Below are 21,177 nucleotides of genomic sequence, written 5' to 3'. Positions count from 1 at the left end.
GATGTAATTATAAAAATGTACTGTTTACGTTTGCTGTGTATAAAATAAATTTAGGAAGGGGACATACTGTTTAAGCGATCTTGACTTCCTATCATGTTGGCTACTCCGTACACTCAGGCAAATGGAATCATTATTGATTGACAGGGAATCAGGTAATACATCAGAGACTACCACACTGGAGTCAACTGGAGGTCTCGACCGGTGAATTAATCTCCTTCTAATGGGTACTAAAAAGGTATTTCTTAATAAAACCTGGGATTTCTAATCGCACTGCCGAGACAATAAATCACTGACGGGTGTATGGAGGGGGTTAAGATATGACTTTTCATTAGGATTAAATACATACATGTATAATAGATCTGTTTTCGTCATACTCGGTGTTTGGGGGGAGGGTGTGTGTGGTTTTTTTTAGTGTATTCAGAATGGTCAGGGCATTCATGACGTGCCCTAAAGTATTGCCACCGGTGCTCATACAGTACACTGTATTCTTCCGCCAAGAGGGGAACAGCTGCATATCGCCATTCAACAATTTATCTTTTTTCTGTGAATAATGATTATTCAATCCCTATCTAAAAGGATAATTGATGCTGAGAGCCGGATGACACCTCGCCGTCTTTAAAAGCATCTAACAAACTGTCAACAAGTTGGGTTTTATTTAGATAGTTCCCAGTATTCAATTTTCACAACAGTTTGATCATAAAGTGGCACGGGCACCATCTAATTTTTGATAGATGTATGATGTTACAACAATTCTGATTAGTTGATAGATTGATGATGATACAGCAATGCTGATTAGTTGGTAGATTGATGATGATACACCAGTTCGGATTAGTTGATAGATTGATGATGATACAACAATCCTGATTAGTTGATAGATTGATAGTCATAAAGCAATTCTGATTGGCTGAAGAGATATTTTGTTGCTGTTGCAAAACTAGGATAATATCACAGTATTGTTTCTGGTGTATTTATGAAATTGTACTTTTTTCTTATCTTTATAATGGCGATGGTCTATATTACAACCAAACAATTGGACGTACATCCTAAGTATCAAAGCGCCCTCTACGCAAAGCAGTTTTCCGTCCTATCTTTCGGTTGATACCTTAGTCACCGGGAGAAAATAATAATCTCGTTTCTAACCTTATCAGCGAGCTCTCTTCTTATTCACGTCTCAACCTTACAAAAAAGCAACAACAACAACAACAAAAACAACAAGCTAGTTAGTGAGAAATCGTGTCGTACAGCACAAAAATAACAGTTAATGTGAAATCATGTCATACACTACAAAAATAACAGTTAATGTGAAATCATGTCATACACTACAAAAATAACAGTTAATGTGAAATCATGTCATACACTACAAAAATAACAGTTAATGTGAAATCATGTCATACACTACAAAAATAACAGTTAATGTGAAATCATGTCATACACTACAAAAATAACAGTTAATGTGAAATCATGTCGTACAACACAAAAATAACAGTTAATATGAAATCCGGTCATACAACACAAAAATAACAGTTAATGTGAAATCATGTCATACACTACAAAAATAACAGTTAATGTGAAATCATGTCGTACACTACAAAAATAACAGTTAATGTGAAATCCGGTCATACAACACAAAAATAACAGTTAATGTGAAATCATGTCGTACAATACAAAAATAACAGTTAATGTGAAATCATGTCATACAACATAAAAATAACAGTTAATGTGAAACCATGTCGTACAATACAAAAATAACAGCTAATGTGAAATCCTGTCATACAATACAAAAATGACAGTTAATGTAAAATCATGTCATATAATACAAAAATAGCAGTTAGTTGATGTGAAATCGTGCCGTACGCACAATACAAAATTTAACAAATTGTATGTAGTTGTAAATCAGCGATTGAAACAGTATGTTTACTTCGAAGTGAATCAGAAAAAGACAAAAAACGCAAAATTTAATTCTGATGTCCGAGATTAGTGAATGATAAAATTCTTTAAAATTTTGTCGATACTTCTCGACATTTTACAATGCAGAACATGTACTGAGGTATATCTGGATAATATTTGCAAAAAAAATCAAACATTCAATGCACACACACACACACACACACACACACACACACATATATATATATATATATATATATATTAACTTGTCAGATCCAGGGCGCTTCTTTTCATAGGTGGGAAAATGTGCGTGACCTAATAACATTTCTAATTTTCTGAATATTTTGTGACAGAACAGTGATATTTTATATGATCGCACCACATACTTTTAAACAAGCAAAGTTACAGAAGTACATTGTCGCTATGCATGTTATTGTGGTTTTCTATAAATAGCTCACTAGGGGTGTGGGGTTGTAGCAGTACTTATAATTTCAATTCTTAGGTCGATTTTCCTGTAACAAATTCCTGACTTAAATTTTAGTAGATTAGTGGCTTATTCCCGGCATTCTGTGAACATCCCTTACCTACGCCATCGTGAACACCAGGTAAGATGTATTTATATTCCCATTCCATGGCAACGGTCACAAACCAAACGGTTGTTTGGTCTTCTATCAGAGCGACACCTAGTGGTAATATTATAGACTGTGTTTTGGTCTTCTATCATAGCAACACCTAGTGATAATATTATACACTGTGTTTTTGGTTTTCTATCAGAGCGACACCTAGTGATAATATTATACACTTTGTTTTTGGTTTTCTATCAGAGCGACAGCTAGTGGTAATATCATACACTGTGTTTTTGGTCTTCTATCAGAGCGACACCTAGTGGTAATATTTTACACTGTGTGTTTGATCTTCTATCAGAGCGACAGCTAGTGGTAATATTATATACTGTGTTTTTGGTCTTTTATCAGAGCGACACTTATTGGTAATATTAAACACTTTGTTTTTGGACTTCTATCAGAGCGACACCTAGTGGTAATATTATACACTTTGTTTTTGGTCTTCTATCAGAGCGACACCTAGTGGTAATATTTTACACTGTGTGTTTGATCTTCTATCAGAGCGACACCTAGTGGTAATATTATACACTTTGTTTTTGGTCTTCTTTCAGAGCGACACCTAGTGGTAATATTTTACACTGTGTGTTTGATCTTCTATTAGAGCGACACCTAGTGGTAATATTATACACTGTGTTTTTGGTCTTCTATTAGAGCGACACCTAGTGGTAATATTATACACTTTGTTTTTGGTCTTCCGTCAGCAGGACACGTCGCGCTAGCTTAGTGGTAGCCCCAGGTTTGATTCTTGATCTCGAAACTGCGTCCAACATAAATTGTTTAACATGGTGACTGTCCCTTCGTCTAACGCCTGATTTAGATATGACCTTGATGGAATGATTAGAACCTTCGCTGCAATGACCTTGAACGTCTTGAATAATAAGATGCGTGTGCGGCACTTCATATTTCTATGTTAGTAAAAAGAAAGGTGAAGATAATGAACAGTGATCAATCTCATAACTCCTAAAAGCAATACAAAATAGAGAGTTGGGAAAGCACGGACCCCTGGATATACCAGAGGTGGGATCAGGTGCCTAGGAGGAGTAAGCATTACCTGTCGACCGGTCACATCCGTCGTGAGCCCTATATCAAATGTCAAACAAATGATACAACAAACAAATGATACAACAAACAAATGATACAACAAGCAAATAATACAACAGACGAACAAAACAACAAGCGAACAATAAAAGTTACAAACAAAACAACAAACAAACAAAACAACAAACAAATAAAACAACACACAAATAATACAACAAACGAACAAAAAATAAACAATCAAAACAACAAATAATACAACTTATAAACAAAACAATAAACAAACAAATCCGCAAATTAGCAAAACAACAGACAAAATAAACCTATCAGAGAAAATACCAAGCTAAACATCGTGAATTAAAGTATCACAGAATGGGACTACACCCAATCTCATTTCGTTGCATCAATAGATCTTGGTTAGCATATTTGTGGATACGTTCAATACTGACGGCAGTAGGATAGTATCGGTCGCAATGAAATAATGATGATCTGGCTGCTGCAGGTTCACACGGATGAAATCGCTTTATTTTCTATCCATAGTGTATGCTGTTTGTGTGGTGTTCTTCATTGAACAACCTTGTCGATAATCACAAAATCTCATCCATAACACGAGGTAAGACAGCTTTATGATCCAATTTTATATTGTAGTATCGTGTACACGTTCAGGTAGTTTGAATCATGATTTCATATCATTTTTTTAAATTCCCGTGGGGATCCTGTCGCTGGAATTATAAGCATTGCTCGTAGATAACTTTCACTATTGTGGTTTATGAAAAACCTAATGATGCAAGGTACAATGTGTACTAGGAAGTAATGTTTGGGTTCCCGTTAGTAGCTAAATCTGTACTATAAGAATTCCATTCATTTTCGTGAAATTCCAAAGGAAAGTAGAGTGGTTTTAGAAACAAAAGGGGAAAGAAAAAATGAGATATGTTGAAAACAAAAATCAAAATTGAAAAGAATTTCAGACGCAGGGGTGGTTCATTATTGGTTCGGCGTTGTAACTTCAATGTTTTATATACGCATATTTTTGTGAATTCAATGTTGGAAAATATTGTATTTCCAATATTGTTCCAACCTGAAAAAAAACCCTGTTGAAATGTATTTTTAAAAAATGCGATTTGTTTGTATTATTGCCAATTCTTGTGAAAGTAATTTTGATTTCTACTTTGAAAGGGAATGGGCATTACAAAATTGAAATTGGAGAGAAAAAAATTAAAATTTAGCTACAGTGTGTTAAACGTGACCTTTTTGCACTTCAGATTTATTCATGCTTTATTTGCATCAACAAGTGTTATCTGTTTAGTGTTAACATAAGTACCACAAATCAATCACTACATCACATTCACACATACCTATATAGATATAGACAATTAAGACTACAGGAGATTGGAAATTAATAATGATTTAAAATACAAAAAAAAAAAAACAAACCTTATCAGATAGAATATAAGCGTCATAAAGAATAAACTAGGAATACTGTCAGCTTTTGAGATTACAGATACAGTCAATTACAATGTGTCGTCTCAAAATTTAAGATTGAACTTTCAGAAGTTTTCAATCATTAGCATTTTCCCAACACAACCGCCAAACTTTGGGTAAATTAATATTGTTGTTTCAAAAAATCATTATATGTCTGGAGTTGATCTTTATCGTGCCACACCTGCTGTGACACGGGGCCTCGGGTTTTTGTGGTCTCATCCGAAGGACCGCCCCATTTAGTCGCTCTAACGACAAGCAAGGTGTTTTGAGGACGTATTTTAACCCGGATCCCCACGGGAAGATCTGTCTGGGGGGAAATGAAATTTACATGTATCAACCAAGTCAATGAAATCTACAATATTTGGTTTACCTTCAAATCTCTGCTATTTGTATCATGAATAATACAATTAAAACACGCATCAAAGGGCAGTCGGTTTAACTCGGACTAGAGTGACGTTCTGTCATTGGGCGAGTAGCAAAATTTAGACAGCAGCATGACATCCGAAACGTCTTCTTGATTGTACATACATGTGTTTTTATATCAAACATCGTAGTCCTTGACAAGTAGAAACACTTATTAGGTTTGTTACTGACTGTCTACAGAAATTTGCCGGGTTGTCAAAAGTCCATAGAAGGTTCAACTTCGCCTCGCCGTCTATGAACTTGAACCTGACAAATATTTGTAGACAGTCAATAACAAACCTAATACCCCGTCAGTAATAACATATTGTTAATCTATTAATATGAAAAGATTTGAAACTTTTTAATTCAACAATTCTTCTGCCACGAATTGTAGTTCTTTCTTAAGGTAGTGATTGCATGGGTCATTGAAAATTAATGAATCTGTAAATTTTATTTTATTTTATTTTATTTATTTTTTTTTTTATTATTATTTATTTATTTATTTATTTTTTATTATTATTATTATTTTGTGTTGATTTTTACATATTTTGTAGTTGACAGTATCTGTAACTCATAATGAAAGTATCATATATGGTTTTCTCGCAAATTGTGACGCTACGGTTGTCAAAGTAACCCCGACTTTCCGTAATAAATGGTACAGGTATTTCAGATGGTGTTTAAAATGATACAAAAAGGATAAGCGATACAAATTTTATATGAAATTGAAATTAAAACCTTAGATAATATATTATTTGTAGTAACATGTCCATTTATTTTCATATGAAGTAGAAGCAGGGCTGCTTATGAGCAATTTCGCAATTTTTAGAAGGCAATCATTCACTAAAGCAGACATATTTACATCCCCTGACAAATAAATGACCAATGAAATTTGAATTCAAACATGAATATTTTACTGAATAGGTTTAAGTAGTAAATGTACATGTATAATACACGTGTATGTGGACCATTACAATAAGTACTAGTAGTATATATAAATACACGTGTATGTGGACCATTACAATAAGCACTAGTAGTGTGTATAAATACACGTGTATGTGGACCATTACAATAATTACTAGTAGTATATATAAATACACGTGTATGCGGACCATTACAATAAGTACTACAGTACTGAACCATTACCTGCAGTTATAGCACTCCATCCTTTCTAAATCTGAATTGACATAATGCCGCTGGGTTGGGGTTTAAGTAATATGTATGTGTAGTATATATTTAAACCAACAGTATTAATATTGAACCAGGACATTCGCGGTTTTATCATCCTGTGAGGCTCAAAAGCCCAGGCGTTCTCGGTAACTTCCTGCGAGGCTCAAAAGCCCAGACGTTCTCGGTAACTTCCTGCGAGGCTCAAAAGCCCAGGCGTTCTCGGTAACTTCCTGTGAGGCTCAAAAGCCCAGGCGTTCTCGGTAACTTCCTGCGAGGCTCAAAAGCCCAGGCGTTCTCGGTAACTTCCTGCGAGGCTCAAAAGCCCAGGCGTTCTCGGTAACTTCCTGCGAGGCTCAAAAGCTCAGGCGTTTTCGGTAACTTCCTGAACGTTCGCACGTTAGTGTTAGTATGGCGTTGACGTCCAACGTTTCGACTCTTATTCTTGGACGGGTTAAAATCGACGTTAACAAAAGACGAATTGCAGTCAGGAATATGTAATAGTGGTTAATTAATTAATTTTCTAATGGTAATCTTAAGCATATCATATTTCAAACAAATATATGTCGATAAACATTTCCTTTGATAATGTAAAAAAAAATTTTTTTTAGAAAATAAACAAAGAACACTCGTGACCTTGAGGAAAGAAACCCATTTTATCCAAATTATTTTCAGTGAATCATATCTTATTGGATACACCTTGTGTGAAGTAACGAACGCGTGTATTTTATAAGCATGATCACCTACTGTTCCCCAAGCCTGAAACAATATTGGCATATGGAGAATTGGAGGTGAGGTGCATTTGCGCTCGGAGATCGGTGCGTTTACGTCACCCTGCGGTGGGTCTTTGAAAAGGTGGAGAAAATTTTATGCCAATTTCCTAATCATTTATGCTTCAGATAACATTTATATTTGCATCTAGAAATGCGAAAACAAAAGAAAATCAAAGACTACTAATCTTTCTAATTAGTTAACCTGGTTTAAAAACATGTCTAGATCAATGTCCCTAGAGATATCGGACGATATGATCTAATTCATATCATAATTACTTATTCCTCTGTCACTTCCATTAATTAGCGCGCAGCGAACAGATAATTAGATTCTTTAGAACGGCGAAAAAACGAGGTGTGTAGATATTATTTCATTGCGGAGAATTATCAAATAAACAACACAGCGCATATGACAGACAAACCAATCCAATTCTCACTTTTCCACAGGTTAAGGACGTACTCTTTCGATTGCTATGCACTCAGTCTTTTGCCTCAGCGAGCAAAATTAAATACCACCTCTATGATTGGCTATGTACAATTGTTTTCTCTCGCGTCCGCGATAAATCCCAACGGGACATATGTCCTTTAGCACGAACCCCCAACCGCTTCTGTCCCCAATATCACACGTCCATAGTGACTGCGAATCGTATTACACGGTATAATTATCAAGTGCATGCACTTTACCACACTGTTTGGATAAAGCAGGGCTATTATATCGGAGACTAATGACTGTAGAATATAGATAATCTTATCAATGTCTGTAGTTTACAGAAGTTCCATACAGATCTATATTATACCTCCGTTACCACGGAAGCTTACTGGACGTGTGGAAATCACATCTGGGAGGCTTTGAGAGAGAGCGCCGTGATTATAATTATATAAGATAGATGAGCGCAGGGTTTAGACTCAATTTGTTAAATGTTACTGAGATACAAAAAGGATGATAGTATTCGCCAAAGATTTTTTAATCAATGGACAGATTTGTCAAGCGGGCCCGTTTATACTCACTTAATAACAAAATGGGAGAAATTATCGTTGATATACTAATATATAACCGCAGACAGTAAGCTATATAACACTGGCATCGCCCACACCTACTCGGTCCGTGTATATTCAATACCAATTTCATCAACAGACGATGCTATATCTTATTTATATTCAACAGGCAGTCTTGTTTTCTCTGATAATCTCTGACTCTATATGGGATAGCTCCCCCTGGTGGTATTCTTGAGTATAATTCATCTCCTCACATCCCCACGGTGCTAAGAGTTATCAAATCAGCTGAAACTTAAAACGTTCATCATTAAGCATTGCTAAATACGACAGCTGTCAAACACTAACAGATAGTAAAACAACCCGCTATCATTTTTTACGAACTCTTTTTTTTTTCAAAGCAGACAAATTCTGTAGTAAAGGGCAAACGTTTAAATAACATGATTAGCTGGTGGTGCGTTGACTGGGATGATTAACGTGTCATAATGTGTTATGTTTTACCGGTTGTTTTGCAAGCACATACATCTGAGATTCTGCGTACATATTGCTTGCTGAAACAAGTAAATCCTTGGAAGTTTTCAGGAAGCATGCTTCTAAATTCCGCTGTTATCTGACATGCTAAATTGAATGCATACACGCTCCAATCTACAATAACATCAAAGAAATAAAACATACCAATAAATCGTAGTCTTATCGATGATTAGATCCACCACTATATTGTTAAGGGTGGGGCGTTGTTTTTTTTTTAAGGTGAGGATCTCTGTTCGAATCTGGGCACTCCTGGTTTAAGAATTTACTGTATTAAAAACTCTTAAATTCATAAAATTCTAAACATTTAAATATTTCTGAGCAACGTTTATCCGCGTTCCGTTTCAAGCAGGAAGACGAATTTCTATCCGTCAGTAAGGTGAAGCTTAAAGATTGAAAATTTACTATGAATAGGATTTATTAAATTAAGTAGTTATCATCTTAATTCTTGCGTTCTAATGCTATAAATAATTCTGAAAATATGGAACAAAACCAAAAGCGATATACTAGAAAATGATAGAAGTAAGTATATGTATTACAGGTGGCAAATTACACCAAAATTTTATTCAATGGCTCGTTAAAACACATCTTATATGAAGTATGAAAGAGTGATACAAGCTCTAAATTATTTTATACGATTTTTTTGTGATTTTTCCCGGAACGATGTTTTAATGGGTGTTTTGTTTGCAAATAAGAGATTCTAAAGTCCAAATTTCGCTGTGATTTGGTGCATGATATGAATATCTCATAAATCATAACTAAAAGATTAACTATAAATGTTCTAAATTTTTTTTGGGGGGGGGGGGTATTCATGAAAATTCAAATCATTATTTGTTGATATTTTTTAAATCTACGGATAAAATCTTCAAAAAAAAAAAAACCCATGTCAGTTAGAAAAGAGATATATCGAAGAAATATATTTAAAAACAAATTGAAATTTCAGATGTATATCACTATATTCACAGTGCCGATCCCGATCAAAATTGATAATCATATTGTTGCTAATGGTATGCACTGTTCATAAAGAAATTAGTTTCCATTATAGATTCATTTAATTTGTAAACCATTTTACATCAAGGGAATGTAATTTTCTGATTACAATTTTCTCTATGACTACTTTTTAGCTCACCTGAGCGGAAGGCACAAGTGAGCTTTTCTGATCAATATTTGTCTGTTGTCTCGTCGTTGTCATTGTCGTCGTCGTCGTAAAGTTTTCATAGTTTCATCTTCTTCTCCAGAACTAGGCAAAAAGCATCCTAGAGTGAAGGAAATTCAAATATTTACAAATAAAGGGTCATGCCCTTTTCAAAGGGGGAGATAATCACTAAAATGCAAAATTAGGGTGGGGTCATTTAAAAATATTGTTCTCAAGAACCACTGGGCCAGGAAAGTACAAATTTATATGAAAGCTTCCTAACATATTGCAGATTCAAGTTTGTTAAAATCATGCCCCCCGGGGGTAAGATGGGGCAACAATAAGGGATAAAAGAATTACATGCAAATGTATAGGGAAAACCTTTAAAAATCTCAAGAACCACTGGGCCAGAAAAGTTTATAGAAATTTACATAAAACTTCCTGACATACTGCAGATTCAAGTCCATAGCCCCTGGGGGTATGATGGGGCCACAATGGGGGATTAAAAAAATCTAAATTAATGCAAATATATAGGGAAAATCTTTAAAAATCTTCTTCTCATGAACCATTGGGCCAGAAAAGTACAAATTTACATGAAAGCTTCCTGATATATAGCGCAGATTCACGTTTGTCAAAATCATGACCCACGGGGGTATGATGGGTCCACCAATAGGTGGTCAAATTTTTACATTCAAATATATATACAAGGGAAATAGGCTGAGTATTGTCTGGAAAATTCGCATCGCATATATATATATATTAAACTGTATTGCGATATATATTGCAATATTTTCACCAAGAATTAAAATGATCTTATCTTATTAAGTGAGATAATATGTAACCCCAATCAGCCACGCACCTCAACAATCACTTGACTCTACACTAATACAGTGTTTTGGCGGTGTGATACGAGGTTATGATCTTGATTTTTTTAAGGCTTTATTGTAGTACTTCATCACTCGTTTTTCTCGTATGGCGTATTGAAAATACCTTTAATAAATTTAATAGAGGTTTAAGTGCTCTTTTGTGTTTCAAACATTGGAACGTGTTTGTCGGTACACGTACGTTTTAAAATGCAGGATGCAAGTTGCCTCAAATAGCTTTCCGTTATACACAGTAGTGTCCAAGTGAGTAAATATGCAATTTAAGCAGTTGTTGAGTAGAATTAACTATAGTGAATAAATCACGGATTTCTTTTTCTTCTCCTTAAAATATAGTAAAGCCACCATCACGATAACGCCCACGCCAGTGGTGCATTATGGGATTTTATTTTAGGAATCGTAATTACGAGGCCGAGTATTTTGTCGATATATCGGTACTGAAAACAACGAATCGCAATATGATATTTTTTGTCAACGTATCTACATCATGATCCCGTGTCCCAGTATACTGCACGTGTCAGGAATCAGACGTCTTCCAGTCTTCTGCAAATTTAAATAAAATTCCTTCTCAGATTATGATATTAATAAAGACAAAGGATGTGGCACGTTACTGTGGCAAACTGGCTCCATGAATAGACTACAGTCAGATATAAGTTTATGTACATTGTACATGTGTATACCATTGACGTATATAGATATTGCAGATGTATATTATTGACATTTTTTATTATATTCTAATCTAAGTTCAACACGAGTTTTTATTGACCAGTAGATATCAATATTACACGGACACAGTTTTTATTGACCAGTAGATATCAATATTACACGGACACAGTTTTTATTGACCAGTAGATATCAATATTACACGGACACTGTTTTTCGTTTATTAAGATTCGTAGCAAACTCCACTTTCAAATGCGATAAATAAATTACATGCTGTAATACGACCAAAATGGCTGCCTTTACCGCTCGTCATTGTAAAGAATGAAGTTGAATTTTACCTATGCTATCTCCTTGCGGTTTATTACGTGTAAACTGTCTAAAATTATAGGTTATTTCGTGAATTAGTCGCTCCTTGATTCAATTTCAACTCATAAACTCCAATTTGATTGGTTCATTTTAAGACTTAATGGATTTTCGGAAGATTTGATCACGTGTCAGCCAATTTCATTAATTTAACAGTCTTTTTCATGTCTTATATGTATATCTGAGAAGAAAGATCATTTCAAATTACAACCTTAACCGCTATTAGGTCATGGATGACCTGTTAATCTTTTAGAGGATTCCCGTACTAAATGCTAAATCTCGAGTCTCTTCACAGCGGCGTGGAGCACGCCATCAAATATACGCCTACATGTAGGTGACGAGACGAAGCGGAAATGATGATGATACTAATGAAATACTAACATATTTTTCTTTTTAAATTAATTTAAATTGTTGACATCCAAACCGCACTCAGCTAGAGTCAATTTATTTGAAACGATAGAACTGACAGTTGTAGGAGGGTAAACATTTCTGCTAGCAGGAGAAGACTATTTACGAGACAAATGTGTAGAAATAGAACTTTCAAAACAAATTTCTGGAATAATTTCAAGATATAAAATGAATTAACATCCGTCTCTCAATAGCATGACACTGTAAACACGCACCCGGTGGAATTCTTACAATATTTATTTTGTTTTGTTTTAACTTGTTGCTCTTGTAGGTTTTTCGTAAAATGATAATTTTATCTAAGTATCATAAATTATCTTCAAAGTGATCTTCAAAGTTGAGAGAAAACAGAAAAAGAGTGCAGCTAATGATAACACGATCTCTAAAGTTCCAAGTAAGAAACAATACTAAGCCTCGTTGTTGTATCGGCGACTGACCAATGAGTAAGCCTCGTTGTTGTATCGGCGACTGACCAATGAGTTCTTGTCACCTAGAGGTGTCCATATATTGGGATAACTTGTGATTGAAGCTAGTGCCTCTCCGATTTCATATTCAAGCGGAAATGACGTTTGAAATGCCATTCACTTTGAAATAAATTTGATACCATGCATTGCTTTCATATTTAATCTTTTTCATAGAGCCTTCCCAAATTCCTCAGATCACTCTGTTTAACGACTTTTTGATATTTGATGTAAATTATGACTTTGCATGGTATGTTTGTTGAAATCATGAAGTCCAAATGCAAGAGAAGGACATACACACATATTGAATTAACAGAACACGTTTATGCTAGAAAGTAAGCTGATTTGTAAACGTTTATCATCTGCCTTATATTGTCGCATACTGTATGTTCACTTTTCTTCGATGGGCTGTGTATAATGTCTATCAGTGATACATTTAAGCGTACCGATGAGCAGTGTGCTTAGTGTTTTCAATTGACCTATTTAAGCGGATCGCGAAGGAGATCTATGACATCTCAAAGCAAGTTAACTCTCCAATTGAAAAATATGAAAATTGAGGCATTACGATTTTTATTCCCTAAAGTATATCAAATCTAATTAGATTTCATTTGGGTACCACACAGTCTTTGTTTTATAAAAGTTAGTGGCGGATTTAAGGGGGTGCTTACCCCCTCCCCCATCTAAAAAATTCATATTTAAGGTAAATCATGGTCTCTTGTTTTAAAAAAAAAAAAAAAAAGTAAACGATAAAAAAGCATTTTTTTCACTCTCACGGAAATAAAGGACAAGATTTTTTGTTTTATGGTTACTTCTATTGGAGAAACTTCTATTTCATTCCCTATTAAAGAACCTTTAAATTGATGTCATTTTTTCAATTTCACCTCATTAAAATGACAGAAAATAGTAAAAATTACTACATAGGAGACAAATTTCAAGCCATACAAGATCAGTAAACTTTCACCTTGGATCCACTCGGGGCTTTGAGGCAGTCCCCAGACCTCCTGCCTCATGATATATGCACGCCCCTGACTTCATTTCCTGGATCCGCCGCTGAAGGTTGCAAGCTAATGCTGCCCTCCTCGACCCTGTATTCTCTAGTAACATGTTGCATGAAGATTTCCGTTCTTTCGAGTGACCGAAATTCCATCACTGCTATCTGTTCTCAGGGAATTTAATATTGATTCGATTGCGCCTGAAGTTCTGACTCTGATTCATGGCATTGCCAAAAGCTTTACATCGGTACAAAAATACGCGCAATTCTATCCATTCCAAACCCTTCTTAAAGTACAGCTGCACTTAGATACACCGAATCAATCCAACATACGAGCGGCGCCTTTATAGAGGGGGTGGGGGTTAGTGTGTTTCTCAATCCCTTTATAGAGGGGGTGAGGGTTAGTGTGTTTCTCAATCCCTTTATAGAGGGGGTGGGGGTAGTGTGTATCTCAATCCCTTTATAGAGGGTTGGGGGATAGTGTGTTTCTCAATCACTGTATAGAGGGGGTGGTCGGTTAGTGTGTTTCTCAATCACTGTATAGAGGGGGTGGTCGGTTAGTGTGTTTCTCAATCACTGTATAGAGGGGGTGGTCGGTTAGTGTGTTTCTCAATCACTGTATAGAGGGGGTGGTCGGTTAGTGTGTTTCTCAATCGAGTAAATGTGTTGTACATTACAGCTATGCTCTGTACTACACGAAGGTAACTGTGTTCATTTGATCGGGCACAACCACAAAATTTGACAGTAATTTCTGTATTAATTCCGTTCTGATGTTAAGATAGACCTGTAATTTTCGAGAAAACATATATTAAGAATTGACACGGTTTTCCAATGGTGTATTTAATTTCTGAGATAACCACAGGTGGAAATAGGGGGGGGGGGGTGTAACTGAATCAATTAAAGAAAGCAATACTCCAAATCAGTTCTGAGGGTGGAATTATAAAGTACATATATGTACATTCAGGATGTGTGCGAGTTCTAGTAATGTTTAGTTGAATGATATTCTCAACAAAAAGAATATCGTTATGAGGGAAATCCACGCATTATGTAACATATTATCATTAGGGAGCGGTAATTATATTGCGTTGATTTCCGTTTGATATTTCTCTTAAAAGAAAATGTTCAAGTTAGAAATGTCATTGTTATAAAACGAGACGTGATAAAACCTATACTGCTCAGAACAATCCGGTGACCCTCTGTAGTAATGAGATAGACGCTAATCGGGGTTTCACCCTTCATTTACGGATGCACCAGAAATGAATAACGTGTTAACCTCAATGTTTGAATTCTAGGATGAATTTTTCTTTGTGTGATATTGAATCCAGATGCGAAGTTTCTTCAATTGTAAAAAGAAAATGTCAATTTTAAAGTTCAAACAGAGATAAAGGCAATTTCATTAATTGATTTGCGTTCATTACGAACGGTTCAATGAGTAAAATTGATTCTGAACAGATTGAAATTATTAAGAAAACCTTTCCAAAGAAATACTTACATGCTAAACCGAGAGACGACTTCACAGCACAACAGTGGGCGGCGACGTTCGGGGAGAGTTCTAATTGTAAAAAAAAAAAAAAAGTTACATTCTCCAAATGTGAAAAGCGATCGAAGTTACACCAATAGATAAAATTGAAGAGGAAAAAAATGAATGAAAAAGATGATTAATGACGCTTGCCATTTTCAGAAATCATTAAAATAAAACCTAAATTTCTGGGATTTTTTAAGAATATTTAAAGTAAAATGAATACAATTTACCCTGTGGAATGTAATTTATTCCCATGATTCATAATAATGTGCAAGTCCAAAACGTGGGGAATGTAATTTATTCTCATGATTCATAATACATGTAATGTGCAAGTCCAAACCGTGGGGAATGTAATTTATTCCCATGATTCATAATAATGTGCAAGTCCAAAACGTGGGGAATGTAATTTATTCTCATGATTCATAATACATGTAATGTGCAAGTCCAAACCGTGGGGAATGTAATTTATTTCCATGATTCATAATAATGTGCAAGTCCAAAACGTGGGGAATGTAATTTATTCTCATGATTCATAATACATGTAATGTGCAAATCCAAACCGTGGGGAATGTAATTTATTCCCATGATTCATAATAATGTGCAAGTCCAAAACGTGGGGAATGTAATTTATTCTCATGATTCATAATACATGTAATGTGCAAGTCCAAACCGTGGGGAATGTAATTTATTCCCATGATTCATAATAATGTGCAAGTCCAAAACGTGGGGAATGTAATTTATTCTCATGATTCATAATACATGTAATGTGCAAGTCCAAACCGTGGGGAATGTAATTTATTCCCATGATTCATAATAATGTGCAAGTCCAAAACGTGGGGAATGTAATTTATTCTCGTGATTCATAATACATGTAATGTGCAAGTCCAAAACGTGGGGAATGTAAAGGGAGGGGTAATGTATTTCAACTTTTGAACATCATAGGACATTCACAAGTCCTTTATTTATTTTAAAGGAATCTTATATTTGCACTCATTACAACCAAGCTAACCCCGAAAATATAAATAAACCCATACATCTATTTTATTTATTCATTTATCAATTCATTTAGCTATCTATTTATTTATCTATTTATTTACTTTTTGTATCAGGTGTTCAGGCGGGTGCCTCACTTTTACCAGTATACGACAGATCGGAAGTCAAAGGGTGATAGTAACGTTTGTGTACCGCAGAATTACAGACAGCGAAACAAGCGCGTTCTCCGATTAAACACAAAGTGGGAATGAGCTAAACAATGAAATGACGATCCGTTTGTGTACCTCATCATTGACATTGCCAAGTAGTATTATTGAGCGGCCGAGTTGATAGACTACTCCGATATCTAGTATATTTACAACCTCAGACTTTATGGATGAGAATTTATAGACCTTCTCCTAATTGATGTGCTTTCAAGCCTTTCAAATTTCCTCTGTTCTTTTGGAACAGATCTAGGAGCTGTTTACACTGAATGCGTATATTTCCTTGGTAATTACGATCACGAGAGAGAAATCAAAGAACAGACCCAAATGAATCTAATAACTCAGAGATTATAAAGAAACACCTTTATAAACAAATTATATTCAATCAGGTCGTTTTCACGTCGTTCCATACACGATGTGGTAGACTTTTTTTCCTTCTTTTTCAATTTGTTTGCCCCATCTCAATTTCTCCCCCGTTGGGACACGTATTTACGATAGGGCACCCGTGTGTTGTGTGGCGGAGTAGTGAGCACACTGTTTAGTTCACTTTCTTTGTTTTTTACAGGAAGTGTTGATACATCAGATGAAGTGTAACCATGTCTCATTTCAACGGAACCATGAACAGAAATCAGTCGGAAGAGGACCTCTTCGGGACGCCATTCATGATACTGAATACAGTATACCCGCCATTCTTAATCGTCAGTGGATTGATATGCAACATTCTTGTCGTCTGCGTCATGCGCACGAGATTTTTCCAAAGACAGAACATATCAGTGTACATGACGGCGCTGGCTCTGAATGACGCGTCCAGTCTGTGTATTTCTATGACGTCACACTGGCTTTACGTGTCGTTTGATAATATCTATGATAGAGAGAAAACAGCGGATATATGTAAATTTCTACAGCTATACGGATGGGGAAACTGTGATTTTAGCATACTCCTGTCCACTACAATGTCTGTTAATCGCGCCATTGCTGTTTCCCTTCCGCTAGAAACAAGGTCAAAGTATTCCAGCAGGAAACCAAAGTTTGTCATCTTCTTCCTTTTTCTTGTCGTGCTCATCAAAAATATTCATTTCGTATTTTCCTCAAAGATTGTGAAAATGGAGTACATGCGCGATAAATTGTGTGACGTATATCCGGAATCTGAGTCCTACAGAATATTCTGGGAGGACGTGTGGCCCTGGCTTCACGTGAGTTTTCTGGTCCTGTGTTTCTTCGTCATAGCCTCATCCAATGGAGTCCTAATACGTCAGCTTTATGTTTCGTCCCATTTAGAAATTCGTCGTCACCAATGTTCTACCAGACGAGAAAGTCTGTTGTTTACCTCGGGCGACATGCGTTCACCGCTAAAACACCGGAACTCCTGCTTCTGTAGTGAACATAGCAACGGTTCTGGCGACTCGAAACAATGGCAGACAATAACCCCCATGTTGATCGGAGAGTCTGTTCTAATCCTTCTCCTAACCTTCCCCTTCAGTATACAGCTAGCCATCTCCAATGCCAATGCAGGGCATTCTCAAATGCTATTTTCCATAACGTTCTACATGTTGTATACGAACAAGTGCGCGACATTTTTTGTCTACCTCATTACGGGGTCCCGCTTCCGTCTTGGACTGAAGAAGATATTCTACCGATGTATGCACGGGAAGGGGGCCATGCGAAGACGGCAGTTCAAGGAAACCCTCCACTGGATTAACTCCTTATCAGAAGGACTTGTTTATGGGTAGTAAAAGACGAAAAGTTTGTTTGTTCCATATTTTCGATATATTTAATTATTTATTTATTTATTTTGAGAAGATTATTTCTATGAATTTTATTTTTTACGATTGTTTCTCTTAAACTTTCTATTCTGATATCTGAATTAAAGTGTTGTATTTATCTTTGTTGTCGGTATACTCTCTCTCTCTCTCTCTCTCTCTCTCTCTCTCTCTCTCTCTCTCTCTCTCTCTCATCCAAAATATCAGTAAATATCCACACAAGTAATAGTATAATAAAGAAAAATCAGAGTTATTTTCGGCCTCTGATTTTTCTTTAGAAAGTGAGTCTCCAAATAAAATAAAGTGAAATTCTCTGTGCTCTACAAATATATCTATTATATAGATATTAGATACATAGATGTGTATGTGAATCGTCCAATCGCGATAAGAATGTCACAATTTGTTTATACAAATAGTGACAGCACATTTTCGCAATAATCTTTCGATTTCCGTTGTGAACGAGGGGTTTTGTTTTTACAGCCTACCTATATGTTATAACTGATCCTTGAAAATCTTTTTCCTCCAGTTCTCATTAATTGCGGGATTGAATTTCCAGATGCGGACCGGTACGGCTTTATTAATTAGAATCGTTGAATGTTCAATTTGTGCACCCAGGGAGGCCAAAACCAGCTGTACTACTTGTTCCATATATCACAGCGCTTTCGTTTAACATTACAAAGTAGCAAATTCATCTGATTAACAATTATTTGCATAACATATTGATATAGTGGAGTTGGTAATATTTGTAAACAAAATGAAAAACAAAATACAACCAACAAATATTTGTACTCATTCTTGAACGGGTAGATTATTTGAAATCTTGTGTTTTATAAGTATTATTCCACTGATATGTCAATGCCCGCAATTAATGAAACTGGGGGAAAATAAAGAATGATTAATCTCATAAATACCGCAAAGAACACAAATCCAAGAGTAAACACACCGGAGGCACGATCAGATACCCAGGAGGAGGAAGCCTCCCCTGTCGACCGGTCACACCCGTCGTGGGCTCTAAACTCGTGCTACTTCACCTACAACTGATGACTTCTCAATAGGACTGAAACATTCTTGAACACAGGGACTAAGCCCGTTTTGACCCGAAACTCATTGTTCATGTAACCATAAATATAGATATATCTTTATGGTAACAATGAGTTTCTGGTCAAAACTGGCTTAGCCCCTGTGTTCTTAGCCCCTGTGTCCCTGAAGGGACGTAAAACAGACACTAATGTCAATGGATATTTTGATTGAGTGAATAATATTTAGACACAGTCGTATCCGCAAATTGATGACTACATTTCATAAAAACTGATGAATGCTGGAATTACTGACTCAGTAAGAGAAAGGGGACCCCGGAAGGTCTGGGTGACTTGATGTGTGTAATTGAGTAAGGGTTGTCCACCCTATTATAGAGCACCCAATATTTTGGCGATCTAAGAAAACAGATTAAAGACATTTTACGATAAATACATCCTGTAGTTTTCCACTTGCATATATATGTAATACCTGTAGGTTGTCATTTAATTTTATTTATTTTAAATGAAGTGTAATCTGAATTGTTGGACCTGTTCATTTTACTCGAAATCAACTTTGGACCTGCTGTAAAAACAGAATCTTGTTCTTGGTTGGTATATTGCACCTAGACAAAACAATCTTTTTCTTTATATGGATCACCAAGAAAACCTAAAGTTTTACAGATTTTTAAAGCGATACTAACTGTCATTTTGGTGTTGGAAATTTTTGCTATAAAATTGTAATTTACTATTTCAATAACAAAAATAGATAAGGTTTATAAATTTATGTGATTAACATTTTCGTTAGAAAACTTATTCAGAGGCTCCGAAAGAAGCAAAATTACATTATCGTCTCCCCCGTACAAAAATCACGTGTAATTTCTACATAATGCTATATATATTCAACAGAAATTAAATTTTGATAAAATTTTAAGCTTACTTTTTAAGTTTATTCATTATATTCATGGTTAAAGTTGCATATAAAACTATCACAATCGACAATTTTACAACAAAATACATTTTTCAGATTTAAAGCTGATATTGCTCTAAGATTCTGTGTATGGTTATGTTATGCAAGGTTTGAAAATGTTAAATACGTAGGTATATCTGCATTGATTAGTTTTCCTGTTTTAAATATAATACAAAAAATTAACAACATGCTTAAATTTTGATATAGAAACGCGGCTTGTTTTAATATGCAGTAAAGAAAAACCCATTATTCTGCTTTGTTGTTTTAATATACCCGAATAAAATGGGCGGGGGGGGGGGGGGGGGTATATGAGCATTAGATATTTCTGTAATTCAGAGGCTTGGACGATTATTTCCTTTCAGAGGCCTAGGGGTTCCAAATGAAATCTTATTACGTTGCCCCCGAGATTTCATAAACGCGGCTTCTTCTGCGAAAATTACACCGGGAATGGAGGTGTACCAAGAGTTTGCAGTTTTAATGAAAGTACTAGTTAGTATTTTGAAAACTTTTTAATTTAATTTATTTAGTTAAAACAAATACAGTTTTAGAAGAAACTAATCTGAAGAAGAAAAAATTAAACCCCTACTAGACTCGAACACAAGATCAGTTGTCAATAAAAAAAAATAATAATATTTCTTGGAAGTATCAACAGAGGTTCTGTCTCCTGTCCGCCATCTTACAATAAAAAAGAAAGATGCTTGTTATTTGAATAGCTAGTTGATACATGTATATGCACGTGTCCAATGTTTTCTAGATCACACGCGATTCCACGAACATCGATCTTCTACTTGCGTAGGATCAAATTCACTTTAAAAGACTGTAACAATTAGACAGATCTATTATTTTTCAAAACTAGTACTATTATAGGTTCAACCAAAGGACACAGATTCACTTAAGTTGATTAAAAGGAAAATAAAAACACTGGATATCATA

General features: G+C 35.4%; 1 protein-coding gene across 5 annotated transcripts in view; it reads left to right on the top strand.

Annotated features, from left to right (window-relative positions):
* The window catches only part of LOC125653796 (uncharacterized), a 28,275-nt gene extending 9,892 nt beyond the window's left edge, over positions 1 to 18,383 (top strand). For 2 of the 5 annotated variants that reach the window (XM_056145200.1, XM_048883409.2), the window contains exon 2: positions 17,067 to 18,383. In XM_056145200.1, the coding sequence (XP_056001175.1) occupies positions 17,098 to 18,231 (1,134 nt within the window). In that variant the 5' untranslated portion in view covers positions 17,067 to 17,097 and the 3' untranslated portion in view covers positions 18,232 to 18,383. Of the gene's footprint in view, positions 1 to 2,189; positions 2,493 to 3,965; positions 4,159 to 16,414 lie in introns of those variants that run through there. The other 3 variants (XM_048883411.2, XM_048883410.2, XM_056145199.1) reach the window with 3 other exon arrangements.
* Positions 18,384 to 21,177: the final 2,794 nt, after the last annotated feature.

Source organism: Ostrea edulis, chromosome 7 (genome assembly GCF_947568905.1).
Source record: "Ostrea edulis chromosome 7, xbOstEdul1.1, whole genome shotgun sequence".
Classification (NCBI taxonomy): domain Eukaryota; kingdom Metazoa; phylum Mollusca; class Bivalvia; order Ostreida; family Ostreidae; genus Ostrea; species Ostrea edulis.
This window is presented reverse-complemented; position numbering and strand designations above follow the sequence as displayed.